Source organism: Orbicella faveolata, unplaced genomic scaffold (assembly GCF_042242905.1).
Source record: "Orbicella faveolata isolate gen_17 unplaced genomic scaffold, um_ofav_v1 contig_12, whole genome shotgun sequence".
Classification (NCBI taxonomy): Eukaryota; Metazoa; Cnidaria; class Anthozoa; order Scleractinia; family Merulinidae; genus Orbicella; species Orbicella faveolata.
In genome coordinates this window covers 34,870,211-34,887,230 of record NW_028301539.1, presented here as the reverse complement: position 1 = coordinate 34,887,230, position 17,020 = coordinate 34,870,211, and the positions used below count along the sequence as shown (strand labels likewise).

At 44.2% G+C, this 17,020-nt stretch overlaps 1 protein-coding gene across 1 annotated transcript; it reads right to left on the bottom strand.

The window, feature by feature from the left end:
- Positions 1 to 2,023: 2,023 nt before the first annotated feature.
- LOC149117626 (uncharacterized) lies at positions 2,024 to 6,638 on the bottom strand. The gene is made up of 4 exons (XM_089283458.1): positions 6,431 to 6,638; positions 5,112 to 6,122; positions 3,456 to 4,472; positions 2,024 to 3,174 (listed from the first exon to the last, which is right to left on the bottom strand). Exons 1-4 carry the CDS (start codon positions 6,530 to 6,532, stop codon positions 2,287 to 2,289), a joined length of 3,018 nt encoding a protein of 1,005 aa, XP_089139584.1. The 5' UTR covers positions 6,533 to 6,638; the 3' UTR covers positions 2,024 to 2,286.
- Between the last annotated feature and the right edge of the window lie 10,382 nt (positions 6,639 to 17,020).

Sequence of the window (17,020 nt, the reverse complement as noted above, 5' to 3'; positions counted from 1 at the left end):
AAGGCGGTCTCGGCTACTCTTTCAGTCTTAAAATTAAGGGGGGCTATATTTCGACCTAGAAGCTCGAGACCGGGCGTGCGCTAATTTTACCTGTGTCCATTTCACTGACATCTTAGGCCATCAGGAGTTAGTTTAGAGTCCTTGGGACTGGAAAATATTTCCCAAATTCTGGCAGATCGAGCCAAAGTTGCTCAAAATCACGATGCGCGTAAGTCGGTCTCGGCTACTCTTTCAGTCTTAAAATGAAGTGGGGCTATATTTCGGCCGACAAGCTCAACACCGAGCGTGCGCTCCTTTTGCCTGTGTACATATCACTGAAAACTAAGTTCATCAGGAGTTAGCATAGAGTCCTCGGGAATGGAAAATATTCCCCGAATTCCGGCAAATCGAGCCAAAGATGCTCAAAATCACGATGCGCGTAAGGCGGTCTCGGCTACTCGTTTACTCCGAAAATGAAGTGGGGCTATATTTCGGTTCTACAAGCTCGACACCGAGCGTGCTCTCCTTTTACCTGTGTCCATTTCACTAAGAACTAAGTCCATCAGGAGATAGTTTAGAATCCATGAGACTGGAAGCTATCCTTCAAGTTTCGGCAAATTGAGCCATACTTTCTTTAAATTACGATAAGCCTACGGCAGTTTCGTTTACTCTTTCAGTCTTAAAATGGACTGGGGCTACATTTCGGCCTAGAAGCTCGACACCGAGCGTGCGCTCCTGTTACCTGTGACCATTTTACTGAAAACTAAGGCCATCAAGAGTTAGGGTAGAGTCCCTGGGACTGGAAAATATCCCCCCAAGTTTTAGCAGATCGAGCCATAGTGGCTAAAAATTTCGATCTGCTTAAGAGCAATCGTCCCAAAATTTCGCCTAGAGGTGTGCAAAATGAAAAAATCGAAAATCCCCAAACTTTGCCAGGATATAGATCTGGATGAACTATTTCTAGAAAAAATACTGTAAGTTCGATTAGATTTTTATTTTACGCGAACGGCGACAAAATCGGCTTGGCGGCTCTCACATCAGTTTCACGAGCTCCAAACAACGCATTATTTGAGCTTCGCTTAAAAATGAACAAAACGGTAAATCTGGCCATTGAATATCTTAATGGAAAGAACACATGTTTACGAACAGTCTGAAATATTATTTTTCCGATTCCATCGCAAACTGAATTTTTGGGCGATTTTTGCTTTTCTTCAATATTTCACTCATTTTGGCGGACAAAAAAAAGGCAAAATTGACAGGGTAAAATAGCTCCTTGGTACATGGCATGGAGTTACATCAAGTTAATCCAGCGAAAGAACAGGGTTTCTTCTTCAAATAACCGCAATAAAATTTTTGGGCTACTAGAAATGCGAGATTTTAGGGCGCCAGACAAAAGTGGCACAAAGGACAAAACACGCCATTCCTTGTCACGCAATTAGGGGTGAAAAATCAACAATGCACTCGTGGAAAAGACAATAGGCCAGTTTTTTGGCGTAAAATCGTTACTATTCCGAATAAAAAGCTACTTTCTATCAATATTTGTCCTGTCTACTTCTCAGGTTGCCTGAAATTTAAACTTTTAGCGATTATTTTTCGAATCAAAATACAAAATCCTCATGTTTCGAACGGCCGAGGACGGATACAATTTGTAAATTGTAATAAACCGTAAAATCGATACTTTGCCGTATTTATACTTCAATTTGAGTATTGTAGTTAATCTGTACATACCATGTATCCGCGCCAAGCATGGACTGCATGTGTATTGGCTTCACAAGTTGTTGCCGTTAACTGCCAACCGCTGCAAACGATGAGAATTGCGTGACAGACTACTGAACGCCCACGCACCTTGTACGTGTTCTACAGTTCAAACCCTATTGTCCCTATTAAACGGCCACCCTTGGGGAAATGGATTTTGGGACTTCGATTACCGGCCGCCTAAAAGGGGTGGCCGTTTAATACGTGGCCGCTTAATAGGGGTTCGACTGTAATTTAAAAAAGTAGTCGTCACACTTCCTTTATTTTTAGTACAATTTTGTTGCGAACCTCAATATTGGAATAGTTTTTTCCTATTTTTGTTTAATAATTATTTCACAAGATACGTCTACACCTACTCCACCGTGCTGGGCCTGTTAATCATGAACATCCTGACAGATTTGGTGGCTATAGGCTATTAGCATGAAACTCGAAGTTATTTTGTGGCCAAACTAGTGTGAAAAACTAAAACTAAACGACGGAGGCATGGGTAATGGGTCTGTCGACCCTAATTGATGTATGTAACATCTGAATGTACACAAAAATTTAAGACAGTTATGCACACGAGCACGATCTCACGAGCTCTTCAATTAATTGAACATACGGCTTTTTTAGCCGTAGTGGAAGATTGTCAATTTCCATTTCAAAGTGGCTGCATATTATGCGCAAAATAGGGACGCTGAGCTTGGTTAGCTTATTTCTTGCATACAGTTCACAGAGATTGTATGTATCGTAAGTGATCGGGTGGGTCAGCCGACACTCTTCAAGAATGTGCGCACGGGCGGAGGAATACGCGTCTTGCTCTGCAACAGCTTGACCGTCCCACTCGTCTGCAACATCGTGACTTCCTTGCCTGAATTTTGCCGCCATTCTTGAAAAATAAGATTTTATTTGCTGTGGCGCTAGGAATTCATCTACAGTGAATCTGCGGCTCCCGTCTTCATGTTTTGCATGTCTCATATCTTGAGCCACCTGTGCGGGGTCTGCTTTGAATCCTGTCTGTTCTCCTATTTTAAATTTCTCGTCTAGGTAGGCCTTCTGCTTAGCATTGAAACGGGCAGCCTTCTTCGTAGATCGCAATGCCCAGCCCCGCGGTAACGCTTTGACACTTTGCTCCGAAAGCTCAGAACCGGCAATAAATGGCTGTGCGCTTGATCCTTCCTGTTGTTTTTCAGCGTAAAGAATCTTTGCTTTGTCGAGAAGGGAGTGTCTTTCCTCTACAAATTTGCACTTGCCATAATGCATATGCCGCTCCAGGTTACAATGGCGCTGAAAAGTACTCACGCATCCTTCAACTGGACAGGAAAAAAGACCAGCGTGCTCGTTGTCAGCGGGTGCAGTGTTTTGCTCTCCTTGAACGGTGTTTTCTGGATTGTCTTCAACAGGAGACCGCGTGTTGTCAGACAAAGAGACGTTTTGGAAGTCTCCAGGAGAAAAGGAACTCTCGGGGAATACTGGATCCTTCACTGAACCCATTTGGACTAACGAAAAGAGAACATAAAAAATACCTAAACAAGACAAGACACGAGATTTTGTTGCATTTTGTGGCAATGGCATTTGAAACAAAAGCGCCTTCAGTAATAAGGGTATAAACCGAACCTAAGATTCTTCAAGTAATTACATTAGCGGTAACCCTGATATATTACGAGCAGCCCTTACTTAGTCCTTCGAGCGTGACGCGAAAAAAAAGCGCGCGAGAAAATAAAAATTTGGTAAAAGTGAGCAAGAAATATATATATATTTTTACCTTGCAACTGAGACCATGGTATGGTCTTTCCTTCTGCCACATCAAATGCCTTCCACACAGTCAGACATTCCTCTCCATAATGGAAATTATTTAAGTTGCTCACTCCTTCCAGTTTCCCCTGCAACGAGATTGGATGCTGCTTTGTGGAATCAATCAAGGTAACTCGGACGCCTCTGACACCACCATGAGATAGAATAGCTCGTTTCAGATCATCCGCAGAGATTACATCATGGCCTTCATTGATGTAGCGAAGAACATGTGCTTTGATCGTTGCTGCTCTTCTGTCGCATGGACCCTTACCGCCTTGTGGGTCGCTGAAGTCCACTCTCTCAACTTTGATATCAGTTGCTTCTTTCATAAGTCGGCAAGCAGCTATCATGGTGAAGCTGTGGTAGCATCCGGCGTTGTCTTGTCGGAGAAAGGCAGTCTTAATCTCCGGATGTTCTTTCTTGAGTTGTTGGAGTGTGTGTCGTATGATGCTGACCACCACGTTGCTGTCTTGACTGCAATTCTCGACTATGTGAACAAACGCTTGGTGCTGCAGCTTGTCGGCAATCTTACGGACAACAACACTAATGTGCCAAGAAATCCCTCTTTTGCCAAACCAATCAGCTTGCGTTTCCCTGTACTTTTGTGGCAGGAACTTCATGGCCAAGTCCTGTGTGATGAGAACTGAAGACGTTTCCAGGTTTTCTAGAAGATTCGTTCTTGCCTTGTCCTGCTGAATTGATCTCAACTGATGAGCTTTCCATGATTCAATTGCCTCATAGGCTTGTTGAAGTGTGTACATCAAGTCATCCCGGTCTTCGTCTCTCAACTCGGAGGATCTTAATGAAGACTCAATTTCCATCATAATGGATTTCAGCTGGTCACAAGAAGGACAGCACTTGTCATGGGAATGGTCACACGCCACATGGAGACAGTCCTCTTTAGGGTCACTTAGAGCGTACGTGCTGCAATGATCTGGAACGTGTGAGGCTGCTGTAATATGGACCTTAACCATTTAAGAAAAATGTGACAGAAGATCAGTATAAAAAATGATATGTTGTACAGTGTATATACAAACCATGAAAACGGAACAACAGAATACTTTACACGCGTTTCCCCTTTTTTGAGTTCCCCTTCATGAAGAGCGAAGGAGTGCTCCGCCATAAGCTATGAGCTATATTAGAATTTGCCATCCAAAGATTGAGGATTTTTAGCTGCTTTACTATGTACTAGAGTCAAAATATTAGCCATTTTGTTTGAAATGTCTTGAAGGGGTAAAAGCTTCTAAAAGAGCCACGAGAACGTCTGTATTGATCTCGTTTTGACTTATTTAAAAAATAACAATGTCCGGTATTATGATTGATTTACTTTATAATAATAGACCCATCTTCCAGTGCTGCCGCTGTCCCGACTTCAGTTTAGGGTTGTAACTGATTTGTTTTGGTCGCTTGGAGTAAATCTAAATCTATTTAGAGCTGATTCCATACGTTCACGGATGTATAGTTCGCGCGTTTCGGAGGCAAGGTAACACCTTATAAGAAGTATCTCGTTCCGAGCGAGTACCCTGTCTCCAATAAATAAGTAAACTCATTTCCCTACTGGAATGACTTACAAAGAAAAATGAAGCATGCATGGCAATACTTACTTTGTAGTCTGTTTTGAAGTACTGTTTTCCCTCCTTCAGTGCCTGCTGGCATCTAAGGACCCACTGTCTCTCACCCAGTTTTTCAACAATTGCCACCAGGTCGTCGAAAGCTTTCGCTCCCTCAGCCGCAAAGTAGTCCAGTCCATGAAGTGACTTTCTCACTGTGGCGGCACATGATGACAATATACGCAACATTGTCGAGGTGCTGAAAGGTGTGAAGTTGGTCTCCAAGCAAAACTGACGATACTGGTCAGTTATTCGCTGAGGAATCATAGATCTAATGGTATTCGGTGTTTCGAGGATCTTGCCGTTTGTTAGGTACAAGTAGCGTTGGCCAAATGGTAAATCTTGTACAACGTGTGCACTAGTTATGAAACACAGGAAGTGATCTAATTGTGATTCGTCCACACGCATCCTTGGGCTTTTAGAGGCAGGTAAAGGAACACCGCGCCCGTGGTGGATTGTGTGCTGTCGTGCAGTTTTGATTCGATACTCAGTGATGCCTGGTATGAACTGCTGGATTACTGAATATGGAATCAGATCAGCTATTACTGACAATATCTGTCGGCGTGTGTCCCAACTATTGGCGTTCTGATATGTCTCTTCTAAGGCTTCCAGATACTTCTGATCGGCTGAAGTTTGGGGTGTTATGCACAGGGATGCTTCCACTGACTGTGAACTCTTCAGTGCTTGCCACAACGACGCAGGGTTTCCAGGAGAGATGACCTCCAATGACGCCACGACAGCATCTTTTGCTTTCGAGATGCGAGCATTCTTGGTGCGTAGGCTTAACTGATCCCAGCTCTTTTTGGGTTGATTTATAGTTCCTTTACCGCTGACCCTAAGGAACTCGTTTAACTTCAAGCGACAAAGGGTCTGGTTTTCATAGTTGCTGGAGGAATCACTGGCGCTGCTAGTATCAGTACTTTCTGTTGTGTATGGGCTGTCATCTGATGTCACAATTGATAGGTTTTTCATAGCCTGAGACAGTCCAGTGGCGCTTTCGTTTTCCTAAAACAAAATGAATTTGAAGTTGAAAATGTATACCTAGGATAAAAAACACACACACAAGAAAACGCAATATCCCAAACCAAACTTGTGGCCTGCGCATGCGAGCAAGGTCTCTCGGCAGCTTGCCGGGCAGAGTGTTAGAAGTGTGGCCTTGTCAGCACAAGGCGCAGTCGCGAGGAGAATGGGAACGAGATCCGCCTTCCCGCGCGAAAAACATTTCCTTCCCGCGAGCAATAAAGCCACTTACGCAGACCAGGTGCAGGTAGTAACATAAATGATCTGCTTGTAGGCTCGGCCATTACACTTACTGGGTCACTTTCTGCTGACTCCAAGGGCGATGAAATACCCTCTGTTTCTTGCTCACCCGCTTGTGGGATCGCGGCGATCTCCTTAGTTGAGACAGTTGACATGGATGGCGCTTCAAACTGAGTGGATTTTGACTCTTTAGTTAGAAACAGCCGACAGCGCTTACAAATTGCTGGAAACAACAAAATTAGGGCAATAAATAGACAAAAACATGCTAGGTATAAAACAAAAATTCAGGTCAATGCACTGAAAAAAAATTGACTTACGCGAAGCAACTGGAACAAGCACAGAAGTGAGTCTATAAAGTAGCTGAGATTGTTGGATTGTGACTCCTCGGTCTCCTTTTAATTCTTTCTTCTTATGGACACTCCAGTCTGGCGGGACTGAACATAACTTTTTTTGACAACGCCATCTAATTCCATATGCATCTCGGTGCCGTGGACAAATCGACATTTTCAAATGATGCTCTTTTATCTCGAAAATCCCTGAAAATTTATAGATAATTTACATGCGTTTATCATTCAACAAGATGTCATTCGCGACTCAATTCATCATCAGTGATGTTTACCCAAATGTCTGGAAGTCATTTCGTTTTAAAGTTTCACCCACCTGTATACCTTATATCTGCGCTGAGGGTTTCATAACTGATACGCGAAAATCTGTACATCTGACTCGTAATACTTTCACGAAAAAACAGTTCCTTTTCGCTTTTACTAACGAGGTAAATATAATGCACTTGTCACTGGAAACCCCCAACCCCCAACCCGGGAAAACATGGGGCATGGGTGGGGCTCTGTGGGGGCTTTGACTCTCTGCCCCTCTCAAGGGAGTGGGGGATAATGCATTTTTTTCCCTTTGCATTCCCAGGGAGGCGGGGAATTAATACATTTTGGCCTTTGTTTTGCCTGATGGGGTTGGGGATTAGAGTATTTTAGTCTCTTGCCGTGTCCAAGCTGGGAGGAGTAACAGAAAGGTCACTTAACAACCCGGTACGAAAGAGGTCTGAGACGACGGCCTAGTAACGTGGTTCAGTCATCTTCACCTTGTGATGGTGAGTTTATTTGCATGCAATTAAACAATGATCCTCATGTTGCGACCTCTTATTTTGCTAGCTAGTATTAGTAGTGTCCAGTGACAGGTGCGTGCATAACTCGGGGAAAAGCCGAAGCAAAACTACAAGGCATTGCCTTACTTCAACAACCATCTCGACTTATTTCATTGTTTATACCTTGCATAACTTCTACACAATTTATGAGAAATATTGACATGTTACCTGCTCTTGCCAGAAGAAGATCTGCCTCCGTTTGTAAAGTTGAATCAAAGCAGTCGAAAAACTTCAAATGACTCTTGATGTTTCTTCCGCATCTTTCTATCGTTTCACACACAGCATTTGCCGGGTTGGAACTACTGCATCCACACGGCCCTCCAACAAGTTCAGAGTAGCCACAGGTTGCCATTTCTTAACGTGTATCATGCAACTGTACAAACGCGGCACAGATTATCGACTCTGAAGTAATCTGATTATGTGTTGGTGGGCGGTTTCGAGGTTTTTTCGTGGATATCGAAAACGAAATTAAAGTGTTCGTATCAGTCATTGCGTGCTAAGTACTTGATGATTCCCAGACGCACACGATTATACCAACGTGTAAATTTTCTTCCTATCTATTAAAATGTGGGCAGCTTACAGCTTTAAAAGCAGGATAACTTTACATGTACGAGTAAAAGCACAAAATTTACAACAACAACAAAAAAAGACATTAAATGTTCTGCACTAATCAAGATGTCAAGAAGTTGCAGACAACTGATCAGATAAGCGTTGACAGCTTATCTGATGAAGCGTCAAAACATGTCTCAACAGATTAGTCATGATTAGTAAATGAAATAGAGGAGGAAGAGAATAAAGGAAAAAAAACCTCTTAAAAGAGAATTCAAGGATAATTTGAGGTCCCCGAACAAAATTGCCGTGTGCCATGAATTTAAAGGACGAGTATATGTGTTACCTGCCCCTGCAATTGTGGCCTGGCCGCCTGTCACGCAAACTTTAGTGTTTCAACATTTTGCGAGCAGCGGGGGGCAGTTAACGGCAACAACTTGTGAAGCCAATACACATGCAGTCCGTGCTTGACGCTGATAGATGGTATGTACAGATTAACTACAATAGTGTAAGTATAAACACGCAAACATATTAATTTTACGGTTTGTTACAATTTATAAATTGTATCCATCCTCGGCCATTCAAAACATAAGGATTTTGTATTTTGATTCGAAAAATAATCGCTAAAAGTTTAAATTTCAGGCAACCTGAGCAGTAGACAGGACAAATATTGATAGAAAGTAGCTTTTTATTCGGAATAGTAACGTTTTTACGCCAAAAAACTGGCCTATTGTCTTTTCCACGAGTGCATTGTTGATTTTTCACCCCTAATTGCGTGACAAGGAATGGCGTGTTTTGTCCTTTGTGCCACTTTTGTCTGGCGCCCTAAAATCTCGCATTGCTAGTAGCCCAAAAATTTTATTGCGGTTATTTGAAGAAGAAACCCTGTTCTTTCGCTGGATTAACTTGATGTAACTCCATGCCATGTACCAAGGTGCTATTTTACCCTGTCAATTTCGCCTTTTTTTTGTTCGCCAAAATGAGTGAAATATTGAAGAAAAGCAAAAATCGCCCAAAAATTCAGTTTGCGATGGAATCGGAAAAATAATATTTCAGACTGTTCGTAAACATGTGTTCTTTTCATTAAGATATTCAATGGCCAGATTTACCGTTTTGTTTATTTTTAAGCGAAGCTCAAATAATGCGTTGTTTGGAGCTCGTGAAACTGATGTGAGAGCCGCCAAGCCGATTTTGTCGCCGTTCGCGTAAAATAAAAATCTAATCGAACTTACAGTATTTTTTCTAGAAATAGTTCATCCAGACCTATATCCTGGCAAAGTTTGGGGATTTTCGATTTTTTCATTTTGCACACCTCTAGGCGAAATTTTGGGACGATTGCTCTTAAGGCGGTTTCGTGTACACTTTCAGTCTTAAAATAAAGTGGGCCTATATTTCGGCCTACAACCTGGAAACCTAGCGTGCGCCCCTTTCACCTGTGTCCATTTCACTAAAAACCAAGGCATTCAGGAGTTAGTTTAGAGCTTCCGGGACTGGAAAATATCCCCCAAGTCCCAGGAAATCAAGCCGAAGTTCCACAAAATTACCATGCGCGTAAGGCGGTCCCGGCTACTCTTTCAGTCTTAAAGTGAAGTGGGGCTATATTTCGGCCCAGAAGCTCGAAGGTGAACGTTCAAAGAGTTTGGCTGTCTCCATTTCACTGAAAACCAAGGCCATCAGGAATTAGTTTAGAGTGCCCGGGACTGGGAATTATCTCCCAAGTTTCGGGAAATCGAGCCGAAGTAGCCCAAAATCACGATGCGCGTAAGGCGGTCTCGGCTAGTCTTTCAGTCTTAAAGTGAAGTAGGGCTATGCTTCGGCCTAGAAGCTCGAACGTGAGCGTTCAAAAAGTTGTGCTGTGTCCATTTCACTGCAAACCAAGGCAATCAGGAGTTAGTTTAGAGTCCCCGGTACCGGAAAATATCCCCCATTTCCCGGGAAATCGAGCCAAAGTTGGTCAAACTCACGATGCGCGAAAGCCGCTCCCGGTTACTCTTTCATTCTTAAAGTGAACTGGGGCAATATTTCCGCCCAGAAGCTGGAAGTGAGCGTTCAAAAAGTTGTGCTGTGTCCATTTCACTCCAGAGCAAGGCCATGAGGAGTTACTTTAGAGTCCGCGGGACTGGAAAATATCCCCCAAGTTCCGGGAAATCGAGCCGAAGTTGGTCAAAATTACGATGGGCGTAAGGTGGTCTCGGCTACTCTTTCACTCTTAAAGTGAAGTGGAGCTATATTTCGGCCCAGAAGCTCAAAAGTGAGCGTTCAAACAGTTTTGCTCTGTCCATTTCACTGCAGACCAAGGACGTCGAGGGTCAGTTTAGAGTCCCCGCGACTGGAAAATATCCCCCAAGTTCCGGGAAATTTAACCGAAGTTGGTCAAAATCACGACGCGCGTACGGCGGTCTCGGCTACTCTTTCAGTCTTAAAGTGAAGTGGGGCAATATTTCGGCCCAGAACCTCCAAACTGAATGTTTAGAAAGTTTTGCTGTGTCCATTTCACTGCAAAACAAGGCCATCACGACTTAGTTTAGCGTCCAAGGGACTGGAAATATCCCCCAAGTTACGGGAAATCCACCCGAAGTTAGTCAAAATCACGATGCGCTTAAGGGGGTCTCGGCTACTCTTTCAGTCTTAAGGAAAAGTGGGCTTAGATTTAACTCCAGAAGCTCGAAAGTAAGGGTTCAAAAATTTTTGTCTCTATTTCACTCACATCTTAGACAATCAGGAGTGAGTTTAGAGACTTTGGGACTGGAAAATATCTCCCAAGTTTCGTCAGATCGAGCCGAAGATCCTCAAAATCACAATGCGCGTAAGGCGCTCCCGCGTACTCTTTCAGTCTTAAAAAGAAGTAGGGCTATATTTCGGCCAGCAAGCTCGAAAGTGCGCGTTCAAAAAGTGTTCCTGTGTCCCTTTCACTGGAAACCAAGGCCATCAGGAGTTAGTTTAGAGTCCCCGGGACTGGAAAATATCCCCCTATTTCCGGGAAATCGAGCCGAAGTATCCCAAAATCACGATGCGCGTAAGGCGGTCTCGGCTACTCTTTCAGTCTTAAAGTTAAGTGGGGCTATATTTCGACCCATAAGCTCGAAAGTGAGCGTTAAAAAAGTTTTGCTGTGTCCATTTAACTGCGAACTAAGGCAATCGGAAGTTAGTTTACCTTCCCCGGGAATTGAAAATATTCGCCAACTTTCGGGAAATCGAGCCAAAGTTGGTCAAAATTACGATGCGCGTAAGGCGGTCTCGGCTACTCTTTCACTCTTAAAGTGAAGTAGGGCTATATTTCGGCCAAGAAGCTCGAAAGTGAGCGTTCAAAAAAATTTGCTGTCTCCATTTCACTGCAAACCAAGGCCATCAGCAGTTAGTTTAGAGTCCCCGGGACTGGAATATATCCCCGAAGTTCCAGGAAATCGAACGGAAGTTGGTCAAAATCACGATGCGCGTAAGACGGTCTCGGCTACTATTTCAGTCTTAAAGTAAAGTGGGGCTATATTTCGGCCCAGAAGCTCGAAAGTGACCCTTTAAAAAGTTACGCTTTCTGCATTTAACTGCAAACCAGGGCAATCAGGAGTTAGTTTAAAGTCCCCCGGACTGGAAAATATCCCCCAAGTTCGGGGAAATCGAGCTGAACTTGGTCAAAATCACGATGCTCGTAACGCGGTCTCGGCTACTATTTCACTCTTAAAGTGAAATACGGTTGTATTTCGGCCCAGAAGCTCAAAACTGAGCGTTCAAAAAGTTTTCCTGCGTCCATTTCACTGCATACCAAGGCAATCAGGAGTTAGTTTAGAGTCCCCGGAACTTTAAAATATCGCCAAAATTCTAGAAAATCGAGCGGAAGTTGCTCAAAATCACGATGCGCGTAAGGCAGTCTCGCCTACTCTTTCAGTCTTAAAATGAAGTGGGGCTATATTTCATCCCAGAAGCTCGAAAATAAGCCTTCAAAAAGTTTTGCTGTGTTCATTTCACTGCAAACCAAGGCCATCAGGAGTTAGTTTAGGCTCCTCGGGACTGGAAAATATCGCCCAAGATCGGGGAAATCGAGCCGAATTTTGTCAAAATCACGATGCGCGTAAGGCGGTCTCAGCTACTCGTTCATTCTTAAAGTGAACTGGGACTATATTTCGGCCGAGAAGCTAGAAAGTGAAAGTTCAAAAAGTTTTGCTGTGTTCATTTCACTGCAAACCAAGGCCATCAGGAGTTAGTTTAGACTCCTCGGGACTGGAAAATATCGCCCAAGTTCGGGCAAATCGAGCCGAATTTTGTCAAAATCACGATGCGCGTAAGGCGGTCTCGGCTACTCTTTCATTCTTAAAGTGAACTGGAGCTACATTTCGGCCCAGAAGCTAGAAAGTGAAAGTTCAAAAAGTTTTGCTGTGTCCATTTCACCGCAAACCAAGCCACATCAGCAGATTGTTTACAGTGTCCGGGATATCAAAATATCCCCCAAGTCCCGGGAAATCGAGCCGAAGTTTGTCAAAATCACGATGCGCGTAAAGCAGTCTCAGCTACTCTTTTAGTCTTAAAGTGACGTGACTGTATATTTCGGCCCAGAAGCTCGAAAGTTAGCGTTCAAAAAGTTTTTCTCTCTCAATTTCACTGAAAACCAAGGCCATCATGAGTTAGTTTAGAGTCTCCGGGACTGGAAAATATCTTTTAAGTTCTGGCAACTCAAGCCGAAGTTGGTCAAAATCACGATGCGCCTAAGGCGGTCTCGGCTACTCTTTCAGTCTTAAAGTGAAGTGGGGCTCTATTTCGGCCCAGAAGCTCCAAAGTGAGCGCTGCAAAAAATTTGCTGTCCATTTCACTGCAAACCAAGGCCATCAGGAGTTAGTTTAGAGTCCCCGGGACTCCAATATATTTCCCAAGTTCCGGAAAATCGAGAAGACGTTGGTCAAAATTACGATGCGCGCAGGACGGTCTTGGCTAGTCTTTCAGTCTTAAAGTGAAGTGGGGCTATATTTCGGCCCAGAAGCTCAAAAGTGAGCTTCAAAAAGTTTTGCTGTATCCATTTCAATGCAAACGAAGGCCATCAGGGCTTACTTAAGAGTCTTCGGGACTGGAAAATATCCCCCAAGTTCAGGGAAATTTAGCCGAAGTTGGTCAAAATCACGGTGCGCGTTAGGCGGTCTCGCTTACTGTTTCAGTCTTAAAGTGAAGTGACGCTTTATTCCTGCCCAGGAGCTTGAAAGTGAGCGTTCAAAAAGTTTCCCTGTGTTTATTTCACTGCAAACCAAAGCCATCGGGAGCTAGTTTAGAGTCCCCGGGACTGGAAAATATCCCCCAACTTCCGGGAAATCGAGCCCAAGTTGGTCAAAATCACGATTTGCGTAACGTAGTCTCGGCTACTCTTACAGTCTTAAAGTGAAGTGGGGCTATATTTCGGGCCAGAAGCCCAAAAGTGAGCGTTCGAAAAGTTTTGCTGTGTTCATTTCACTGCAAACCAAGGCCATCAGGAGTTAGTTTAGGGTCCCGGGCGCAAGAAAATATGCCCCAAGGTCCGGGAAATTTAGCCGAGGTTGGTCAAAATCACGATGCCCCTAAAGTGCTCTCGGCTACTCTTTCTGTCTTAAAGTGAAGTGGGGCTATATTTCGGGCCAGAACCCCGAAAGTGAGCGTTCAAAAAGTTTTGCTCTGTCCATTTCACTGCAAACCAAGGCCATCAGGGGTTAGTTTAGAGTCCCCGGGACTGAAAAATATTGCCCAAGTTCCGGGGAATCGAGCCGAAGTTGATCAAAATCACGAAGCGCGAAATGCGGTATCAGCTACTGTTTCAGTCTTAAAGTGAAGTGGGGCTATATTTCGGCCCACAATTTCGAAAGTAAGCGTTCAAAAAAATTTGCTGTCTCCATTTCACTGCAGACCAAGGCCATCAGGGGTTAGTTTAGACTCCTTCGGACTTGAATATATCCCCGAAGTTTCGGGAAATCGAGCCGAAGTTGATCAAAATCACGATGCGCCAAATGCGGTATCGGCTACTGTTTCAGTCTTAAACTGAAGTGGGAATATATTTCGGCCCAGAAGCCCGAAAGTGAGCGTTCAAAAAGTTTTGCTGTGTTCTTTGACTGAAAAACAAGGCATTCACGAGTTAGTTTAGCGTCCCTGGGACTGGAAAATATTCCCCAAGTTCCGGCAAAGCGAGCTGAAGTTGGTCAAAATCACGATGCTCCCAAAGCGGTCTCGGCTACCCTTTCAGTCTTAAAGTGAAGTGGGACTATATTTCTGTCCAGAAGCTCGAAAGTGAGCGTTCAAAAACTTTTTGCTGTGTGCATTTCACTGCAAACCAAAGCTATCAAAAGTTAGTTTAGGGTCCCCGGGACTGGAAAATATTCCCCAAGTTCCTGGAAAGCGAGCCGAAGTTCATAAAAATCACGATGCGCGAAATGCGATCTCGGCTACCCTTTCAGTCTTAAAGTGAAGTGGGGCTATATTTCGGCCCAGAAGCTCCAAAGTGGGCGTTCAAAAAGTTATGCTCTGCGCATTTCAGTGCAAACCAAGGCATCCCGGAGTTAGTTTAGAGTCCTCCGGACTGGAAAGTATGCCAAAAGTTGCGTGAAATCGAGCTGAACTTGGTCTAACTCACGATGCGCGTGAGGCGGTCTCGGCTACTATTTCAGTCTCAAAGTGAAGTGGGATTCTATTTCGGCCCAGAAGCTACAAAGAGAGTGTTCAAAAAGCTTTCCTTTGTCCATTTCACTGAAAACCAAGGCCATCAAGAGTTAGTTTAGAGCCCGCGGAAATGGAATATATCCCCCAGGTTCCGGGGAACCAACCCGAAGTTGGTGAAAATCACGATTTGCGCAAGACGGTCTCGGCTACTCTTTCAGTCTTAAAGTAAAGTGGGGCTATATTTCGGTCCAGAAGCTCGAGAGTGAAAAAGTTTCGCTGTGTCCATTTCACTGAAAACCAAGACAATCAGGAGTTAGTTTAGAGTCCCCGGGACTGGAAAATATCCCCCAAGTTCCGGCAAATCGAGCCGAAGTTGGTCAAAATCACGGTGCGCTTAAGGCGGTGTCGGCTACTCCTTCAGTCTTAAAGTGAAGTGGGGCTCTATTTCGGCCCACAAGCTCAAAGCTCAAAAAAAATTAGTGTCTATTTCATTGCAAACCAAGGCTATCAGGAGTTAGTTTAGAGTCCCCGGGAGTGGAATGTATTTCCCAAGTTCCGGAAAATCGAGAAGACGTTGGTCAAAATCACGATGCGCGTAAGACGGTCTCGGCTCAAAACTGAGCGTTCAAAAAGTTTTGCTGGATCCATTTCAATGCAAACCAAGGCCATCAGGGGTTACTTAAGAGTCATCGGGACTGGAAAATATCCCCCAACTTCCGGTAAATCGAGCCGAAGTTGGTCAAAATCACGATGTGCGTAAGGTGGTCTCGGCTACTCTTTCAGTCTTAAAGTGAAGTGGGGCAATATTTCGGCCCAGAAGCTCGATAGTGAGTGTTTAAAAAGTTTTGCTCTGTCACTTTCAGTGCAAACCAAGGCCACCAGAAGTTCGTTTAGAGTCCCCGGGACTGGAAAATAGCCCCCAAGTCCCGGGAAATCGAGCCGAAGTTGATCAAATTCATGATGCGCGTAACGTGGTCTCGGCTACGGTGTCAGTCCTAAAGTGAAGTGTGGCTATATTTCGGCCCACAAGCTAGAAAGTGAGCGTTCAAAAAGTTTTGTTGTGTCCATTTTACTTCAAAACAAGGCCATCAGGACTTAGTTTAGCGTCCAAGGGACTGCAAAATATCCCCCAAGTTCCGGGAAGTCCATTCCAAGTTCGTCAAAATTACGATGCGCGTAAGGCGGTCTCATCTACTCTTTCAGTCTTAAAGTAAAGTGGGGCTATATTTCTGCCCAGAAGCTCCAAAGTTGTGCTCTGTCCATTTCACTGAAAACCAAGGCCATCAGGAGTTACTTTAGAGTCCCTTTGACTGGAATATATCCCCCAAGTTTCGGGAAATAAACGCGAAATTGGTCAAAATCACGATTCGCTCAAGACGGTCTCGCCTACTCTTTCAGTCTTAAAGTAAAATGGGGCTCTATTTCGGCCCAGAAGCTCGAGAGTGAGCGTTCAAAAACTTTCGCTGTGTCCATTTCACTGCAAACCAAGACAAGCAGGAGTTAGTTGAGAGTCCCCGGGACTGGAAAATATCCCCCAAGTTCCGGGAAATCAACCCGAAGTTTTTCAAAATCACGATGCGCGTAAGGCGGTCTCGGCACTCTTTCAGTGTTAAAGTGTTGGGGGGCTATATTTTGGCCCAGAAGCTCGAAATTGAGCGTTCAAAAAGTTTTGCTGGGTCCATTTTACTGCAAACCAAGGCCATCAGGAATTAGTTTAGAGTCCTCAGAACTGGAATATATCCCCTTAGTTCCGGCAAATCGAGCCGAAGTTGCTCAAAATCACGATGCACGTAAGGCGGTCTCGGCTACTCTTTCAGTCTTCAAGTGAAGTGGGGTTCTATTTCGGTCCCGAAGCTCGAAAGTATGCGTTCAAAAACTTTTTCTGTTTCCGTTTCACTGCAAACCAAGACCAGCACGAGTGAGTTTAGAGTCCCCGGGACTGGAAAATATTCCCCAAGTTCCAGGAAAGCGAGCAGAAGTTGATCAAAATCACGATGCGCGTAACGCGGTCTCGGCTACTGTTTCAGTCTTAAAGTGAAGTGTGGCTATATTTAGGCCCACAAGCTCGAAAGTGAGCGTTCAAACAGTTTTGCTGTGTCCATTTCACTGCAAACCTAGAACTTCAGGAGTTAGTATAGAGTCCGCGGGACTGGAAAATATTCCCCAAGTTCCAGGAAAGCGAGCAGAAGTTGATCAAAATCACGATACGCGTAACGCGGTCTCGGCTACTGTTTCAGTCTTAAAGTGAAGTGTGGCTATATTTAGGCCCACAAGCTCGAAAGTGAGCGTTCAAACAGTTTTGCTGTGTCCATTTCACTGCAAACCAAGGCCATCA